Below are 18,939 nucleotides of genomic sequence, written 5' to 3'. Positions count from 1 at the left end.
ATTGCCGTTTATAATGTACACCCACTTTTCACCGTTTGCGTAATAAGTCCCATGTTATAAGGGGTGAGCCTAATGCCATATACCGGACACAATTCCAGACTACTGAGAAACTTTCGAAAAGCCAAAAAACGCCCAGCAGTTCGAACTCCAGACCTTTTGCCCGGCAGTCTCACTTGCAACCGCTCGACCAACCAAGCAGTCCATATTTATGCTGATAGAATATTCCAGAAAAATCTTAATGACAGCACAAACGCATATAATTTAGTACCTACTGAAGTAGAATAAAGAATCACTTTAATTTAATTTCTAGAAAATTAGCACAATACCATCGCAAGCCAAAACCGAAAATAACATTAAGCAAGTATAATTTCAAACTTTATTGCAATTACAATACAATATTATCAACAAGATTTAGGAGGAGGCCACGTCCATTGACCCGGAGGAGGCTTCTCTATCAACGGTTGCCATGGCTTCCAGTTCAGCATCTGTCGAGCCAACTTCAACTCATTTTCAGCCTGCACAATCAGCTCTTCAGCTTGTCCACCATTGATCTTGCATTCCAATTCAAGGAAATCCTTGCTCGTTTTAACGATTTTATTTCTCTCATTGCAAATAATTTCAGTGTACTTTCGATAAGCTGACTGGTACGGCATTTTTTTGATGATACGCAGTATTTTGCCGTAAAGGGAACCCAAGGTGTGACTGGGATTCGGATGGACGGCCAAGCCAACAAGACCCGTAGAAGTTTTTATCAAAACCATGATTTAAAACTGGATCACAATCCGTTTTCAATTCCCTTTCTCTTTATTGGTTATTGACACGAATATAAAACACAATTAACACGTTAAAATCGATTCGTAAAAGTGAAAAAACACGTATGACAGTGTCATTGTTTTATGTTTTTATTACTGACCTTTGCAAAAAGCCTTGAAGGTTTTATTTAATTTATCAAGCCAGTGATTGTCATAAAACTTTAGTTTTGTATTGTATTTTGAAATAACGTGACCTTTGAAAGTAATAAAAGTGTTTTTGAGTCAATTGTCTGAGATAACTTACCCGTATCCAGGCTTTTGGCAGAACCAGGACCTGGTAAGCTTTGCAGCTTCGAGCAAAACGCCCCCAAGGTCACCGATCCTCATGCCAGTGCAGGAGCAGCAGCCATCACCATCCCCATCACCCACTAGCACAACTCGCGACTCTGACTTCGCCACTTTGGACATCAAACGCACATAAACCCCCAAAACTTATTATTGCACTATTTGTATATCACTTCCATCAGTTATCCAAGAATCAAGTTCAATTTTTGTTGAAGTTTTTATTCACAGATTAGTACACTGCTTACACACTGCAGGTTACCATTCAAGAATGGATCTATAAAAAATGAAATAAAAAGATAATTAACGCCATCGACACGCGGAGGTCATAACTCGATATTGCTAGCAATAAACGCGATTGTATTCGTAATAAGCCTCGATACAAATGATCAAATAAACTGAGAACCATTTGCGGTTACAACTTGATGATGTAATGAATCACCATTTTTGGTTTGAAGAGCTGTTCAGATTTTTGTCACGCAGGAAGACTGCAAACAATGAAACTCACTAGAGAAACGAAAACAACGACTTCTTTGGAAAATAATGAATTTAATACAAAAGAAGATTTGAACCTAAAAATAAATGTAAAAGCAAGTATCCTTGGAGGAGTTGAAACGTAAAATATTAGCATTCTTGTTGAAGTAAATCGATGTATTCAAGATGATATATTAGACGGGTACAATATCAAAGAATATGAACAATGAGACAGCATCGCATCAAGTTTACATTATCGAATATAAATAATACAAAAAGATGGCGTACGTATACGTCTTTACCATTACCATACAGTATATATGACTGGCATGAAATACTGACCAACATTACAATAATGACCAGCAGAGCTATCAAAAGATGTTTTCACTATTCGAGAATTTGCGATGTATGTAAAGTTTGTATCGATTCTTACGTTGTCTGCTCTCTTTCCTTTATGCATTTATACCCCATTTCTATAAAATGGAATTACATTTGTGTCTTTACAATAAAAAGACTATACTTTCTACGAAATATCACTTGGTGAATTTAAAAATTATAATTTAAGTATCAGATTCCTAAATAAAACAACTCATCAAATTTAGGGACAACACAAAATGAATACTTAGGAAGAAATTATACAGAAAAAAGGTAAAAGAAGGAAATAATGTAAATTGGAGTACCGTTGGACCTTTGGGTCTCGGAGGTTTTTGGAGGAGCCTTAAGGAGCTTCAAAATGTATCCGAGACAGGTAGCGCGTAAAATAAAGTTACCGATATCCATTGTTCTGATTATACAGAAGCCTTGGATTAATTGGTTTTGTTAGGAATTTCGTTGTTTCACATATTTTTATTGCGATTACGTAGAAAATTTTCCATTTAAAGATTTTTGGGGAAATGCGAAGTATCTGTTTTATCATGCAATATATCTAAATAACTAATAGCCCATGTTGAATTTAGTTAATAAGTCATAATGTCATTATAATGACTATGTCTGCCTCATTGATAACAGTCTCAAGCACGACTGTTGAGATAGTGGGATTCGATTCCAGAGTAATTACAAAATACACTAAAACTAGTATAATAAATTACTGTTGACAGAACAGGTTGACTGATTACAGAAGATTACGTAAGTTGAAATTCATGGTGTGTGACTAATGAGTACAATTCATTGTTTTAAAAACGGTTTTTAAAATGAATTACTACAGGTTTAACAGATCTTAACGCAAGAGTTATTTTTTTGCATTTACCTACGTATTAAATTAACCTTCCTCGTTTGAACTCATAATTTTATTAATGCCATTTTTGTAAATATACTTGGAAGGTTAATACTTTGACTGCCTACAAAAATCTGTTGAAGGCAAATCCTACGCTAGCGCCGTTAATTTTTGCCTCCCATGGCGGTTAATGTGTTAAATGATGAAATACGATCACATGACAAATATAATAGAAAGAAGAAGAAAGGATCACAATGCATACAAAGATACCCAACGCACTATAGCAAACTAAAAAAAAATTAGTAAGTATGCTACGTGCTAAGTTACGGTACCTGTGGCAATATGGTCCATCTCCTTAATCACTAGCTAATTTTATTTATTTGCTGCTTTGAAAGAATTAGATTAAAAGATATCCATAATTCTTCTCTATAACAAAACAAGAAAACTTCCAAATCATTTAGCTAGAAATAAGGTCAAGACAATTCTGCCAACATTTCGTTGTCTCCATTTGTATCCAATAACATGAAGAGATGAGGTCAATGACCGTCTGAGAGGGCAAAGCTCATTCCTATACTGAACACATATATTACATCATAGAAGACAAACAAATACTAGAATTCCGTCTTACTAAGGAAAAGGCGATAAATAAGATAGTCATAACTAACATTATAAATGCGAAAATAAGTTTGTTTGTTACGCCACTTAATCAATCTTTTGGCATGATTGAAGTCGGTAGTTGTGAGAAGGACATAGGTTATATTAAGGCGGGCGAAGTCACAAGTAAAAGCTAGTTTCAGAACAAATACAACCTCCCATTTGATTTGTAGGAAATAATAATATATCAGAATCTAAGGCGTGTAGTAGTTGGATCGTATCCAGCTTACTGTTTTTTCTTACCGTTTCATGTAATATTAATGTAATGTATGATTAGGTTTTTTCTTCTTTATATGTAATGATGTTTTCTCAGTATACGTCTTTGTCTAAGTCGGTATGATCATAAATCTTTGTCTATCTGGATTCTTATTATGTATTTCAATGCTAGATTTTTCCAGTAACTACGAATTAACAGATGAGTGATGAGACACGTGTGAGTGGAGTATTACCGATTCTTGAGGGCCAATAAAACAATGATGACAAGTATTGAATCCATAAACCTATCACTAATATTCAGCCTAATCTGGTTTTAGAGCCGACCTCACGCTTATTGGTCAAAAGTCAGAAATTATTGGACACAAAACTATCAGCTTAGAATTAAAATAATTTATGATGATACAAAACTTTCTTTCGAGTAAATTATCTTATTTAAACTATTTTCTAAGTCGTACAAGTAGCTGCGGACTACCTAGCGGGTTACCGGGGTTCTGGCTCGAAGGGCAGAAGTAGGAATGGGGTGGTTTTTAGTTAGTAAAGAGTCTGACACTCCCTCTCGCCTCGTCCAAAGCAGGAGAAGTCATTGGATGATTATCCCTCCTTTAAAAAAGTCCTACAAGTAAAATGTACTTTACAGTCTTATAGCCGTAGAAAAACACTTCTATTTTGTGTTTTTATAGTTTGTTGGGAGTACCGAGGCGTGAATCGGACTGATCACAATAGATCGTGTCTCGTTGGCAAAATTTGAAAGCGAAACTGTACCTATTTTGTTTATCTATGTCGTTCACTTTTACATCAAAACAAAGGTCTTTGGTGTTATTTTTTTTGTACACTCTTACTCAAATGTTGTGTCATAGTTTTGTAATATATTATCCTACTGTATTGTTGTGTAGAACTCTTATTTGCTTGTTTAGTGACTTTGCTCTCCATAAATCTATATTTGAACGACTTTATACGAAGATAAATGTTTCAAATTGGTTTTGGTCTTATTTATGTTATCGAAATTCAAATGCCCATTTGTGTGAATTGATCTTTTGACCTAGAAATTATATTAATTTTAGATAGAAATTTGTGTGTTATGCGACTTTAACTAAACTATCACACAGTTTATATTAGTTGGAGATACATTCGAATTTATATAAATGTCCCGGTGTCTAATGTAGGAAAGTAAAGTAGAAAAAAAGGAGGTGGTTTTACTTAGCTAAGAATCTTACACTCTGTAGTCTTTTTCCCACATACTAGCTTACTAAAAGTTATCCCATCATCAAAAAAGATGTATCACCTTTATAGTTTACCATAACGCGGCAATTAACCCAAAACCCCCATTAATCAAAGAAATCCCATCTTTCCAATCCAGGGTACAGTGTAACCAGATTACCAAAAACAGTGTTTCTGCCTCTGGTAATCCGTAAGGCAATATTTTACGTCTCGGAATGTACTCGGCTGAGTTTTACCGCCTCGCTAAATGGGTAAAACGATTCAGACAAATGGCCTTCTATTGGATACGGCTTAGTATTCCCTGTGTCTCTCCAGGAATGTTTTGGAAATCAGATAATGGTGAAATAAAGAAACAAGTGATTTAGAAGGTTTATTACAGCCATTGATATTGAAAATATAAATATGAAAGACGAAGTTAAAATCTTCTGCAAAATCTAAGCGGCAGATTGTACAAATTCTCTCGTTACGAACCGTGAAAAGTTATGTTCAAAGCGAATCAAAAAATTACTTATTTCTAACAAAACCAGACCTCAAATTGAGGACAACGAAAATTCGTCACACACTGTAATTACAATTACCCAAATCGGGCACCAACTACACTGCAACAACGTAACATTGGTCGTTTATTTCAAGCGTGATAGACCAATTCTCGTGAAACAATGCAATTTGGACTCTGTTATAAAAATGTAAGTTTTAATTTTGTTTAGCATGTAAACGGATCTAGTTGTGATTGGAATTGTTTAACCTCAATAGTTCTCGAGATATTTTGCTCAGAGTAATTCTATCTGATACATCGAGTGTCGACACGACTCGGATTCTGAACTTTATAGGTGCTTGGAATCCTATTACTTTGTAGATTTACATGCATATTACTAGGACTGGTTTTCGAAAAGGCTGTAAAATGTTTTGTTCTAAAGATAGAGACTATTTTGGACAGGTGTCGTAACATTGTGTCTGTTTTTAATGTGATGTATTTTTAAAATAGGTTCTATGTAATTGGTGATGGACTTATTATCATAGATCGGACACAAACAAAGAAAATTCATAGTACCTACTTTTCTTGACCTGAGTGTCGAGACTTCCTACTCAACAGTTGTACTAGCGGTTACTTAACCAACAAGACAGTCAAGTTTGTAACTATTTATACATACATATATCTTTCTAACATGTCCTATACCTAAGATACAAGGAAAAAGTATACCACCAAAGAATGTAGTTAACAGCTTTCTCAGAGAAAGTTAAAATGTTAAGAGAAATACTATTTCATTCAAAAACTTTTAATTGACTTCGCCTACCATTAATATCTGAATAAATTAATAAGTTTAACGTTTATAAAAGTGCAATATATTCCGCTGTAGATAAAACTTTACGGAGCAAGTTAGTAGTAATAAAGAATGTGAAATAAAAAGCCAGTTTTTACTAGGGAAATGAACTCCGAAGTAGGGCAAACGGGAGGACATTATTTAACGTTAAATAAGACTGTTTTTCTGTGGAATTGTGGGTAATTTAGTAACGTAATACTAATTATCTAAGACTAACGAAACTACTGGGAAAATATAGACCAAAGGACCTATAAATGAAATACAGATTATTATAAGGATTGCTAACAGACTAATAGGTAATGTAAACAAGTCATTTAAAGTGCTATAAGACGTAAACATACATAACGTCACGTCTTTTGATACACGAAAAAATAAACACTCATTTTTCACCAGACACTAATATACTTGTTTTGAGTTCCACATTGCCTAACATTTACAACAAAATCTTTACAAAATAAAGCACGAAAAATCGTGTAATACTCAACTAAATAGTACTAAAACACTCATACGCAACACTCAAGAAACAGGGCAGACAACAAACAAAAAAAAAAAACAAAAACAAAACAATTTCGTTTCTATTACTTCAACGATTAAGTAAGACAATTATTGTTTGAACTTAGAATGTTTGAATCAGGTCAGAAAATGTGAAAGAAGTGTGAAACAAGGAAGTTCTTGCAAGGCCGTCTGATTATGTCAATTGTTCAATCAGCTGATTGTTGATCGGTTTCAGTTTTTTTTTGTTTTAGGGTTCTTGTGAGTTTATAAAAAAGAAATGTAAGTAGATTCTTTTTTTTAAATAGTAATTAAACTTGTAACACTACAGTCGAATTCTACAGCACCATTCATATCTCACTACTCGCTAGCTCTGTGCTCTGTGATATCCAAAAGAAATAGTAGAAATGTTTTTAGCTTTAAATCCTAAAAAGGGGTTATAAACGGTTAAACGTGATTGTAAGAAAGTCAGGGTTAAAACAAATATAACTGAGACCGACGAGATTAACTGATTACTGATTACATTTTGTTGTTATGCCAACCTTTGTTTTTGTTTGATTGAGAATTGTTTTTGTTTTTTGTTTAAATGAGATTTGTTTTTGTTTTAGCCTGTCTGTGATATTTTTGAATTAAGTGGATATTTTTGTGTGGCTTTGATTAGATAAATTATTAATTCTTCTTTGATTTTGATTATAATTTTATGATTTTATTGTAACTTGCGTGGGACATACTAAATTATTCGGCGATTGTCTAGTCAAGTTCCTCGTCAAACAGTTACGTGAATAAGTCGATAACATATAATAATTAATTTTAACATCTTTTAGGTAATAGTGAACCTCAAAAGACAAGTCAGATGAATTTTATCCCTGTTGGACAGGCAAAGCCGCTGGCAGAAGCCAGTCACCTCACAGAGTAATTAATCACACAGACTAATATAAATAAAAATTGCAAAGAAAGTAGAAATAGAAAACAGAAGCATTCGTAAATTAATAGTTTGTAATTAAAGATCATTCAATAAATCCCATTTTGACTGAGAATGTGATGAATTTCATCGATATTTTTATAGATTGTTAGATTAAAATCCATTTTAAGTGGATAAAAGAAAGTCCAATCAAACCACAGAATTCTACAGAACGCATTCATATCTTACTACTTTAAATCTCGAATTTGCTATTGGTTGTCACACAAACGTTTTCACCCGCTCTGTATGCTAGGGCGAGAGAAAGGTCGATTGTTGATATCGATAAAATTTAAGTAATCTTGTTTTTGTTTTACAAGTATTGTTGAATATTGTGAAATTGTATTCATGCGAAATAGAAACCAAGTAAAAGTAAAATAAATAAAAAATACATAACTGTTTTAAAACCACTCCAATAAGTTAAAAATCAGTAAAAAAATTAAATCACAAAAAGAATTATTAATTTCAGACCAGTAGTTCCGGAGATTAGGGCGTTCAAACAAACAAACTTTTCAGCTTTATACAATAAGTGTGTATAAGACTAAACGTTTTCCTATACACGTGTACTATGGTTATAAACGGTTAAACGTGATTGTAAGAAAGTCAGGGTTAAAACAAATATAACTGAGACCGACGAGATTAACTGATTACTGATTACATTTTGTTGTTATGCCAACCTTTGTTTTTGTTTGATTGAGAATTGTTTTTGTTTTTTGTTTAAATGAGATTTGTTTTTGTTTTAGCCTGTCTGTGATATAATGAGAATTAAGTGTGAATTATTGAGTGGATATATTTGTGTGGCTTTGATTAGATTGTAATTATTAAAGCACTTATTAGATTACTTTGATTTTGATTATAATTTTAGATTTATATAGAAACCGCAAGCTCTAAAGGCTTTTAATCATGTTTTTAGTTATCACTAATAAGCAGCAATTGAATGCTACATTTGGCATGAATACAATATATTTTTTGGTAGGTAATAGTCATTTTAGCTAATTACAGGGCTCTCACAAGTTGTACAGAACCATGAAATAACATGGTTATGAGTTGAATTTAGTATCCCTACCAGTTGGACAGGCAAAGCCTGGATCTGGCAGAAGCCAGTCATATTCTATATAAAAAAAAAACATAAAACTCACTCACAGTGTAATAAATAATAATTATTTTAATTATAAAGTGTGCAGACTGTATCATATAAATAAAAAAATGCAAAGAAAGTAGAAATAGAAAACAGAAGCATTCGTAAATTAATATCGCAAGCAATTTGTAATTAAAGATCATTCAATAAATCCACATTTTGACTGAGAATGTGATGAATTTCTTTTCCGACACGTTATAATAGCGCAAGACGGCATAATACAATATTTTTTGCGGAGATACGTACGCTGTCAAAACATGACAGCGATTGCTAGCCGGTAAGTATGAACATTTGAGCGTTACGACAGCGGTATGCACGTTCGTTCGCACCCTCGGCGCGTGTGGCCCGCCCACAAGGCCAATCCAGTCTCTTTCTTTTATCCATGAATCAAACAGAAAGGTTGCAGTTTCCATTTGTTTATCGAAACTCCAAAAATAATTATCGATCTCTAACAGACACAAAAACAAAAAAAACGGTATTCGTCTAGAAAGAATTTACAGACATAAAATAAAGTCCAATATCAAAGGCAAAGGCAGGATGCAATTTCTGTTTATTTTAGAAAACACAAAAATAATTACCGATCTCTAACTGACTCAAAAACAAAACAAAAAAAAACGATATTCTTCTAGAAAGACTACCATTCTATTGAATCCACAGCAGAAAATGAATGACAAACAAAAAATAAAACTAATTTACCTAATTTATCACACAAACTCGTTTTTTACTTCACTTTTTATAGTTACACACTCTTTCCTTAATTAAAAATACTTAAAAGTTTTTATATTAAAAAGAGAGGGATATTCACTTCGGTTAAAAAAAACACCATACATACAATAATCACAATATCTAATATTTTAATCACTCGATATTTTTTTCATTACAAACAATTTCCATTTTTTAATTGGATTTACACTAATACAGAGTGTCTCACAATTTCAAAAAAATCACTCGATATATTTTTATACCAAAAATAATTCCGATTAATTAAATTCGATTTAAAATTGATTGTAACTTGGAACACTATACAGAGTGTCATAGAAAGGTTAAGGTGCGCAAAAGACTTGCGATCGGCCTTCAAGTAATCAAGGTTCAAGCGACACTGGATTAAGTTGCAAGCGTACATAATGCAGTCAATTTGCCGTAGAGATTGCTAATTGTAGTGAAAAAAATATTAAAGGGTATTGATATTTCGTTTAGTTACTATTGAAGATCCTGTCTTCATTGCAGTACTGAAACCTGAGTTATGAACATGTTTAGTAGTTTAATAGAATTAAGTTTTTTCTGGTTTAATTAAGACAAATGCCTCGTTGGTCACAAGACCACCAACTAAAATTAACTATCAGTAAAAAAACGGAGTCTAGAGTTGCGCACGATATAATGGAAAATGTTCAACCCTATTTAATGGATCTCTTAACATAAGTGGTGAAATCTTTAAATTGAGATTTACATTGTATAAATATCCGTTAATGTAAAAGCCTTTTGCGGAAATACAATAAGAAACTTAAATGAATATTATCATAAAACTTGTTGGCGATAAAATCGCTTCCGCCTATAACTTGGAGTGTATCAGCTTATGTCACATTGAAGTGTAATCAGGTAGACCGATACTGCCCGCACCGGAGACGTCTCCGCCTTACACAGCACACATACAACGCAAAACAAACCTTACACAACGAGAAATAAAGACCAAAATCCAAAAAACCCACATCGATGCACTAAGGAAACAAACCAATAAAAGATTTTACATTGTCGCACCCAAAATTTATCAATCGACATTCAAATCTTTACCTTAACACATAAGTGTCATATTTGCTTGTATTTAAAAATCTATTTTCGGTATTAAAAAACCGGATTTGACGGTTTAATTTCGCACGAACTTGGTACATCTGTAATTGAAATCCGTTTGTAGTTAGGAGTATGATTTAATTAAAATTTTAATTATTAAAAACTTGGCTGCTTTGTATTGCGGCTGATAGGGAAATAAGAGGAAGTGTGATCTAATTACTGGATTGGAGGTTTAACTTTACACGTGTAATCTTTATATAGGGTAGGTAGAGATGTTTTATTGATCCACCATGTACTTAATTTATATGTTTTCACACTGCAAGTTTTACACTATTAGATTCGTCTCTTATAACTCGGCACTTAAATGTGGACTTCCTTTTACCTTTCGTGAAATAAAAATACTTCATTTTATACGCTCAACGTCCCATCTATCTCGGTACCAAATTTCATTGAAATCAGTCAAGCAGTTTAAGCATAAACGCGACAGAAACAAACACTATCGCATAAATAGTGTTTATATTATTTACTAGTCAGACAGGATTCCGTTTTCTGAACTAAATATTATGTAATAATGTCACCTCGAGACTTTAGAAGTAAACTATGATATAACAAGAAACCCGTTTATGGTAAAACACGTTATAGATAAGGATATAGAACAATAAAATTAATTTAAGTTACCGGACTTTAATAAAATGGTATTAAGTGTTATTTTAACTTGTATATTTTATGGTTTTGAATATATAGTTTGTAGTAGTGAAGATTTTATGGGTTCTATGAGTAATTAGGAAGATCTTAAGACTCTCTTTGAGTGAGAATTGATTTGATATTTCGTATGATAGCTAAATATCACAATATGATTTATTAATGTTTATTTAACTATCAAGGTTGTGGATAGTAGAATTTTACTGAAATAAAAGACAAAGGAAATCTTTCTTTCCTTAAACTCGTGCTTAAAAGTGATTAAAAAGGACGTCATATACAATAACCTTTTGAAAATGACGTTTCTTCAGAAACGAAAACTAATCAAGGTTTTATAACATTCATATAAGATTTTTGCCTTTAACACTAAACCTCATACATGGAGAACAACTGTATTTCATCATCTGAAAAGAGATCTACATCTCATTACACTACCCAGACAACTTGACACATTAACACACATAAATTAAGGTATAAAATCGCACGTCACCGATTGCTCTACACAGCAATGAGTATGAACGAATAGTGATGTGATCAAGTCGATAATATTCAATCGTAATCACTCGACTGTAAATGGGATGTTTCTCTAGGCTTTTACTTAAGTAAAAGTCGATATCTGTATAAGTGGATCATAAATTCTGAAAGATTATACACATGTATATTGTGTATACTTTCGAATACTTATGTGTCGATCAATCAAAATAAATCAAATAAATCGTATCGATAAAAGATAATCCAGAAATAAATCATTGAGTATAAAGGAGAATAAGTTAAGAGGTTTCCTTAAGGATGATACAGACTGGGCAGTTAATCTAACCTTCCTCATTATTGACAGGTCAAACATTATCTAATATATAAAATTTCCATGTCACAATGTTAGTTAACGTACTCCTCCGAAACGGCTTTACCGATTTTTACCAAGTAGGTCTGAGAATCGGCTACTATCTATTTTCCATACCTTTAAGTGATAAGGGTTGTTCTGTTCACCCTTAATTTTTTTTAAGAAATAATTTACATGGGTAAACAACTCTTGCCGGCTCAACTAGTATCATATAACATTACGAGAACATAATTAGTACCTCATCCACAACTATAACAATCTATTTCACAAGTAAAACTAAAATATCAAAAAATTCATTGTAACGACAAGAGCAGTGAAGAAAATCTCTGTATAATTAGCATTTACTGTGATAATTACGTACAATGGAGTAAAAAATGTCATTATACGTCGAGAACAATTAAAGTCGGTTTACAAAGAGCGACGATGTTAATGTTATGGCTTGCATCAGTACGTGAATTTGTACAATAACCATTTTTAAGTTTTGACTCATACTTGGGTCAAATTGTTAAACAAAGGACACAAGGATACATGGGTAAGGTAAATCAAGTATTATTGAGGTTTGAAAATATTGAAGTTCTTATTATTGACAGCATAGAGTCGATAATTTGTAATCTGACATTGGTATATACTTGAAACCTTTTAAATAGTATGTATCGTATGTATGAAAGTAGGTGTTTGACATGCATAAACATAATATGCACTGTGCACCTCCTCTCTTTAGGGAAGTAAAATGAAAGTTATAATAAGTTTTAAATCTCTCTGTATAAATGTGCAAGCTTGAATGACCCTCTTTATAATTCAGGCTGTGGTTAGTGGAATACGGAGGATGTCTTCCGCCATTTTGTTTTTTATTTTTATACCGCATCCGTGAGCTTATGTAATATTTTAGTTAGTATTATTTCATGACCTACTCGTGAAAGCTATGTGCGTCCTTACATATGAAATTTATTTACATGTTGAATAACACGATGTCCTGAATAGTCTAGCTGAAAAATGTTAAGTTCTACTTTATGAGTTATAAACTGTAATACTTAAGTTTACTAGAGACTACCTATGTTGAAGACTATAAAATCTTCAAAACTGCTATTGCTCAAGCTCTAGCTAGACAACGATGAAATTGAACATTCTTTATAACACTGAAGATGAAAAAATGTTCATGTTAAAATCGATATCGACAAACAAAAAACATTACCCCAACACTATTTTACATTATTTGCACAAATTGTCGTGTTTGTTAAATGGCTGCTGTTCATATATCGTTCATGGGTTTAATTGTGATGGAATTCACACTTTATACGGTATACGTTAAGGGTTATTGTTGTTTAATTTTGAACTGAATAAAGTTTCAAGGTAACATCAGCTGTTTGCCTTTTGATGGTGTCGGTAGCATGTTATGAGTTTGCAAACTCGCTGCCCATTTTCCTGTTGTAATGATAATAATGTTTGTAGTCTGTTTTTCTTTTTCATTTTTATATGGTTTTTTATGGTCGTTTATGATTCAGCACTCGTGTAAACTGAGTGCGAGCACTCAAGTTGTAATATGGTTGATTTCGTAGGACGAACTGACAATTACCTACACTGGGTAAATAAAAGTAGGTAATTGATTAAATAGGTATTTAATTTGATATTAAAAAAAGACAATGGTTTGAAAACTTCTCATTGAAATTCAGCATTGAAAAATATCATGTATGTAACGTTTTGATGTCATCATTAATGGATTGTCATAATGCAATGGTCAATTTTATAAACATACTTAATTAATTGAATAATTTCATACTAATTCGTTACATACATATCATTCCATTTTGCTATAAATAATGGAAATACCTAGGTACCTTTTATAAGAATAAAATTATTTTGAGTGAGTTATTAACTACTTACACGAATTATTAGATTTTAATTTGGTCGCCAACAAGCTCGGTCATCAACCCGCTACAAAATTGACACCAAGTCAACTTCAATTCTAATTACACAAACAAAAATCTACGTATGCAAAATCTACTACCTAATTTCTTGCAGGAAACAATTATGAACATAGAAAATAGTAATTAAAAACAAATAATAAGTTCTCAAGAGCGTTCATGAGAAAGATCATGCAGATACTCTAACGACCTGGTCGATGTGAAATTGTAACTACTATCGCTATATAAGTATTCGAAAGTAAATAAAAAGTAAGTAAATGTATCAAGAAACTTTTCATGAGATGAGGAGCAGACGGATCATTTGATGGTAAGTGATCAATGCCGTCCTTAGACATTCTCCAGATGCGCTTCTTTTTGAAGGGAAAAAATCTCCCGCATTGGACCAGTCGAGAAAGACTGTTAGACTCTTGCTGTAAAAACTACCCCGTTACAACTACTGCTTTATGAGCCGGAACCCCGGTAAACCTGTTAGATAGTCCGCAGCTCCAAAATACCAGAGAAGCAGCAGACAGACAGACAGAGTAATAGTAGAGGAAGTGCGTTGCGGGTTTCCAAGGAGACCCAAAGGAGAAAATGTGTCATTTAAATCGACAGCGTAATTAGCTATGATCTATATACCTAAATACATTTTCTCATGTCACGAAGACAACGTTAAGCCTCAGGGCCTGGTTGTAGCAAATAGATTTAGGTATAGCAGACGTTTTATATAAATTATTGAAATACAGCCTAATGTTTGGAAAACGTAAGAGAAAGAAGAAAACTATAGTTCCTGTAGAACAAATTTGCCCATATATCTACCATCAGGTTTAGGTATATTGAATTTTGATCAGACACGGATGTCTATTTATGTTCACGATCAATTGGCAATAAAAATCACGTTGATTCCCGTGCACCTTCACGCTATTGTGAGTACATTAGCAACCAATATAAGTTGAACCTTGTATTGATATGCAAATCAGTTGGCAAAAATACCACCAAAAACACGAATTAAACTTATATAAGCGTGGCAAATAAAAACCTTGTTCACTGTTTACTGTCTGATAATGCAGCATTCGTGTATGTAGGTATAGGATGTAACAATAAAAAGTCTTTAAAATTAAACGAGCCACCTGTAAAATGTAAATGATAGTCATTGTAGGTTTTTTTTTGAGGGGGGAACATCATCCAATGATTTCTCTCGCCTTGGGCGAGGCGAGAGGAGTGTCAGACTCTTACTGACTAAAAACCACCCTGTTTCTACTCCTGCTTTTCGAGCCGGAGCTCCGGTAACCCGCTAGGCAGTCCGCAGTTTAGCAGTCATTTTAGGTTAAGGTAATATTTGACCAATAGATCATTTTCTAAAATCAAGTCTTCAGTCAAACAACTTGTGACATCTAAGCTAAGTAATGTCATAATTTATACTAAAGATGAAATACGTCTTCAAGTCACGCTAAGTATTTCTGAAAAAAAAAAAGTATCCAATCAATAGTAACTGATTACAATCAAGTCACCTAACAAGGAACTGCAATTCGACAATTATTTACGGGGCACCCTATATTTTACACAGGTGTAATTATCGCGCACGTTTCCCTTGCTCGTGCGCAACGCACGCGGGGCTGCGCGTGCACACCTCGTCTCGGTCTGCTGCCCACTTTCATGTGTTTACGACCCTATGAGATGAAATTGTGATTGGTGGTGTCGCTATGGAGTTTGTGGTGTTTTGATTAGTAATTTACTTTAATATTAGCTACTAGTGCTGTTGCAAAATTGTGTTTCTGGAGTTATAGCGTAAGGAAGGAAAACCCGACTTGTTTTTATATTATATGTTATCTTCTACATATATTAGCATCTCTAAAACCTACAAAAACTATGTCATAGACTATGTTTTACATACAGACAGACACCCATTATCACAAAGTACGTGATACTTCCAGCGTTACTTGCTTAATATTTGTATATTGTGTATGAAAAACGTGTCAATTTCTAGTTTTCCTAATATAGAAGGTGCTATATAAATAAATTGAGTACATCAAATATTTTAGTGAAAAAATTGAGTTTAATAATACCTACATATCTTAAGAAATTATTTCGGTGTTAAATGGCAAAAATATCAATTATGGGAATTAAATAGCTACGAACGAAACAAGCCATAAAATTTTTCAGTTTCAAAATATTTTAGAAGAAAACCTCATGTTCATTTTCGCTACCTGTGGATTTAGGATGACAAGATACGACTTAGATACTGTCAATATTTCATCATAATCATTTCAATTCGACCCAATCTTTAAGATAATTATTGAATTTGTAACCACTCCAGTAGACGACTTAAAAATGAAACAAATTCTCAATAACCAACCCAATTAAAATCACTGACTCTCCAATTTGAAACACCGACTCTGCGTTGACAAAACACCAACAAATCCAACATGGCCGCCGAGCAATGACGTTTAGCTGTCAATTATAAATTGTCAATGTCATTGGGAAATTCCGGCCCCCATTAAATATGGGAGCGAAGAGGTCTTAATGTTTCAGTGTCATTATTCTGTTATGGCACCTAAATGGAAGCTGAATATTAAATCTGTGCTATAAGGAGATCTGAGTCATAATGAGTGGAACCTACTAGAGTTAGTAGGCTGCCACAAGGCCGTGATGGTTTAGTATATGGCTTAGAGTAAGCGTTTATGTAACCTGGTTTTCCTTGAAAGGATGGTTAAAGGACTATAATACATTACAATATAACAATATTATAATACAAAGGTTATTTTAAAGTGTAGTTATTAAACTCTTTTAGGATGAGAATCTTCTTTAAAATGTTTTCAGATTTACTAAAATCATGTGTCTGGAATCGAAAAGGATTGAAGTAGATACGTCTACACAGATCAGAGTTCATAAATGTAGATACACATATTTCGAAGAGACATTAAAGACAAAATTGCCATAGCAACAACTCCAAGAAACCAAGCAATTTCAGTGCGAATTAGCGTAAGCGAACAAAGTGAGATAATCTCTAAAGACTTGATTCGAAAATAATTTGACAACATCTTGCTTGTAACTAACCTTGACCCTTTGCTATCCAAAATATTTAAAGCATACGCTTGGGAAAATACTCAAAGATTTTTCAATTCGTGATTTTGAAAGAATAATTCGTAATTAAGTATAAAGAATTTGATTGAAACACGAAGTAAATTATGTGCGAAGGATGCATTACATAAGAATTAAGATAATTACTTTACATACAAATGTCAAGGTGTTAAATGGCCATCTTTAAATTCTTTTAACCTTGTATTTAAGCTTGTTTTGCTACATCAAACATTATAATGAACATCGCGTAATAGATGTTGCAAAATGTTGTGGCAACACTCGACAAGTGTACCTAATGATGAAAATCATAAGACTATCAGAAGTGTACCTGTACATAACTACGCTATTACAACCTCCAAAAATGGCGAGGATTTGCTTTAGTTGTACCGACTCGAAAGTCGCTATATGAGTATTAGGTAAGTATGAAACAAATAACTAAGTAGCAATATTAGTCTGATTATAAAAGAGGCTGCTGCATCTATCAGGCTCAATTCTAGACTAACAGGTCGTGTCTGTCACAAACTCCGCGTTTGGCTGTCGGGTTGGACCATTTTTTTTTCGAGGGGGAGAATCATCCAATGACTTCTCCCGCCTTGGAATGAGGGAGTCTCAGATTCTTACTGACTAAAAAACCACTCCGTTCCTTCTCCTGCTCGAGCCGGAGCTCCGGTAAACCCGCTAGGTAGTCCGCAGCTCCGGATCATCGGGTTAGACATTGCAGTTTAAAAAAGTTAAGACTTATCAGAGAGTGTACTCTGTCAAATGTGTAACCGTTTAGTCGGCTCTTATGACTAAAAGAGACAAAATTGAAAAGCCTTAATACTTTTATGAACACAGATTAGCTGTAACTTAGTACTTGATACACAAGAAGTTAATACAAGAACTGTTATGTATCACAATTCATGCTTGCAAGCATAACAGCCAATGGACCACGAAGCCGAGGTCACACTCAGACATTCGATCGAATAAAGCAATCGATACAGAAGCGATATATCGATTTAATTAGAACGATATTGAAATTATTACCTAAACAACGAATTAACTGCATTCCGTATGTTTCATAATATCGGTGCAAGGAAAACAGCGGTTTTCCTGTCCTACAGTTTGATAATATGTTTGTTTGTTGCTCAATTACTTCCTAAAGTTAATTTAAATGCTTGTTTTTAGTTTATTTTTCTCTAATGAGGCATTGAAGTCTATCCAGTTATGAAACGAATCCGCTATGTATTGTTATAAAGGATGTGTGAAAAAAAATTAATACTAAAAACTGTCAGATCATAAAATTTTACTTATGCAATTAGTAACTATTAGGTTTCTCCCACTTTCTATGATAAGAGCATCTAAAATCACCACTAAATCCGGACCTTGTCTGACTATTTATCAACTCAGTGGGTAAATTCAACAGTTTTTATTTTTATATACAAAATGACAATATCTGTCCCCTACTTTTTGACCTGTAAAGGCCAATATGTCATAACTTAAAAATGAAAATGTCAAGTGATCTATAAATTACTTATTTTAGTTCCTGTCTTCACTTCATTCAGTGCCATTGGCGTCTAAAAGGAAATCTATTTAAGCATAAAAGGTCTCTGTCAAGGATTTAGGAAGAACAACGAAAATTCCAGTACAGAATTAACTACAAATAAGTGTTGAGTTTGTGGACAAAATTTCAATGTCAATCATTGTTTTCCTTATCGAAAAATGCATGACAAGTAAAAAAAATTTTTGGTGTCAGTTTTTGGTCATTCGTATCACATCCACTAAGTTAGACGATATTATCCAGAATAAGGGACCTTTTCTAGCAGCGATGTGCTATGCTCCGTTGCTGTGGATGCGTTTGGCTTCCACCAATC

General features: G+C 33.3%; 2 protein-coding genes across 2 annotated transcripts in view; both read right to left on the bottom strand.

Moving 5' to 3' along the window:
• The window catches only part of LOC118280576 (IQ motif and SEC7 domain-containing protein 1), an 85,474-nt gene that overhangs the window by 28,553 nt on the left and 37,982 nt on the right, over window positions 1-18,939 (bottom strand). The window lies entirely within an intron of this gene.
• LOC118280577 (NADH dehydrogenase [ubiquinone] 1 alpha subcomplex subunit 5-like) lies at window positions 363-918 on the bottom strand. Its single transcript, XM_035600686.2, has one exon. The coding sequence runs from the start codon at window positions 759-761 to the stop codon at window positions 402-404; it is 360 nt and encodes a 119-aa protein (XP_035456579.1). The 5' UTR covers window positions 762-918; the 3' UTR covers window positions 363-401.

Source organism: Spodoptera frugiperda, chromosome 16, assembly GCF_023101765.2.
Source record: "Spodoptera frugiperda isolate SF20-4 chromosome 16, AGI-APGP_CSIRO_Sfru_2.0, whole genome shotgun sequence".
Taxonomy (NCBI): domain Eukaryota; kingdom Metazoa; phylum Arthropoda; class Insecta; order Lepidoptera; family Noctuidae; genus Spodoptera; species Spodoptera frugiperda.
The sequence above is the reverse complement of the archived record's forward strand: the minus strand, read 5'-3'. Positions and strand labels throughout refer to the sequence as shown.

Bases quoted from the DNA above. Each gene is read 5' to 3' on its own strand.
- LOC118280577 (XM_035600686.2), bottom strand. From the start codon at position 761: ATGGTTTTGATAAAAACTTCTACGGGTCTTGTTGGCTTGGCCGTCCAT.